The 1,540-nt window shown below is 65.1% G+C and overlaps 1 protein-coding gene across 1 annotated transcript in view; it reads left to right on the top strand.

Moving 5' to 3' along the window:
- The window catches only part of EMIHUDRAFT_245327 (hypothetical protein), a gene marked incomplete at both ends in the record, with an annotated part of 4,137 nt that overhangs the window by 779 nt on the left and 1,818 nt on the right, over positions 1 to 1,540 (top strand). The window contains one exon of the mRNA XM_005768489.1: positions 235 to 402. Within this exon, the coding sequence (XP_005768546.1) occupies positions 235 to 402 (168 nt within the window). The remainder of the gene's footprint in view (positions 1 to 234; positions 403 to 1,540) is intronic.

Raw genomic sequence — 1,540 nt, 5'->3', positions numbered from 1 at the left:
GGTACAAGGACGCGGCGCCGATTGTGGCGCACGAGCTCGCGGCCGCGGCTGCGCGCGAGGCGATGGGAGAGCCGCCGCCGCAGCCCATCGAGGCGGCGGCCGAGGCGGCGGCCGAGGCGGCGGCCGAGGCGGCGGGGCTGAGGCACGCGGGCATTCGACCGGAGGAGCGGCTGGAAGGAGGCGCCGCCGTTGCCCCGGCGTCTCGGAGGAGCGCCGCGGCGAGCTGCTCTGTAGGCTGAGGACGACGAGATTGCCCTCGAGGAGAATGAGGAGCGGAGCGAGGAGCTGCGGCTCGAGGAGAACACCGAGCTCGCGGAGGGGCAGGCGGAGGGAGTCGACGAGTCGGAGGACTCGCTGCAGCTCGAGGAGAACATGGAGGGGCTCGAGGGAGGCCCGCCGGCTGTGTTAGTCTGAATGGGAGAGAGAACGCGGGGCGCGGCGCGCGGCCCGCCGCGCACGCGTTTCAGCACTGCGCCTACCCTCACCTCGGGTAGACCGTTCACACCTCGCCCCGCGTAATATCCTGATTAGTTAATTGTTCCCGCGTGTTCGTACGTCCTTTCGTAACTTTTTCATCGATCGGTCATATGGAGCAAGAGACGTAGACATCGCGCACTCGCAGCCCACCGCGCCACCGCGCCGTCGGGCGCCGCCCTCGGTCTCCGAGGGAGCCCAGCTACACCGTCTGGTCTTGCGCATGGTAGCGGCCTACGGTCCGATCCGGCCTCCTTTGAGTCGCCTCATCAGCGCAGTGCGCTCAACCACAGCTTTCTGCGCAGTATATGAGATGGTGCTCTCAGCACTAACCCGCTTCAACAGCCCGTCACACGTCGCTGCTCGAATTCGCGCGAGTGGCTCCCAGTTCGAGTTTGCCTCTTCGCGGAGCGAACGCGAGCAGCGATGCGATGCGATGCGATGCGATGCGATTCGATTTGATGCAGCATGCAACAATGCGCTAAATCTTTTGCCACAAGAACCCCAACGCGCCATCCACCACCCGCCAACGCGCTGGACTTGGCACCAACCGCCAACAGCGTGGCCTTGGCACCTCCTATCAACTCTCGAGCCCAACCCGACATGGATTTTGCCTAAACGGCAACACACCCCAGCCCCTAACCCCAGCCCCTAACCCCAGCCCCTGACCACCCCTAACCCCAGCCCCTAACCCCAGCAAACACTACCCCCCGCGGACGGCCCGTGGTTAACACGCCGAACCCTACCCCCCGCGAACGGCTCGTGAACCTCGCCGAACCCTACCCCCCGCGAACGGCTCGTGAACCTCGCCGAACCCTACCCCCCGCGAACGGCTCGTGGTTAACACGCCGAACCCTACCCCCCGCGAACGGCTCGTGGTCAACTCGCCGAACCCTTCTCACATGGCAATGGCGGCTCTGCGAGCTCGCGACTCGCCCGCCGCCATTGGGGGGGATGCGCCTACCCTCACCTCGGGTAGACCGTTCAGACCTCGCCCCGCGTAATATCCTGATTAGTTAATTGTTCCCGCGTGTTCGTACGTCCTTTCGTAACTTTATCATCGATC

The sequence above is a fragment of the Emiliania huxleyi genome (assembly GCF_000372725.1).
Source record: "Emiliania huxleyi CCMP1516 unplaced genomic scaffold EMIHUscaffold_456, whole genome shotgun sequence".
In the NCBI taxonomy this organism is placed as follows: domain Eukaryota; phylum Haptophyta; order Isochrysidales; family Noelaerhabdaceae; genus Emiliania; species Emiliania huxleyi.
This window is presented reverse-complemented; position numbering and strand designations above follow the sequence as displayed.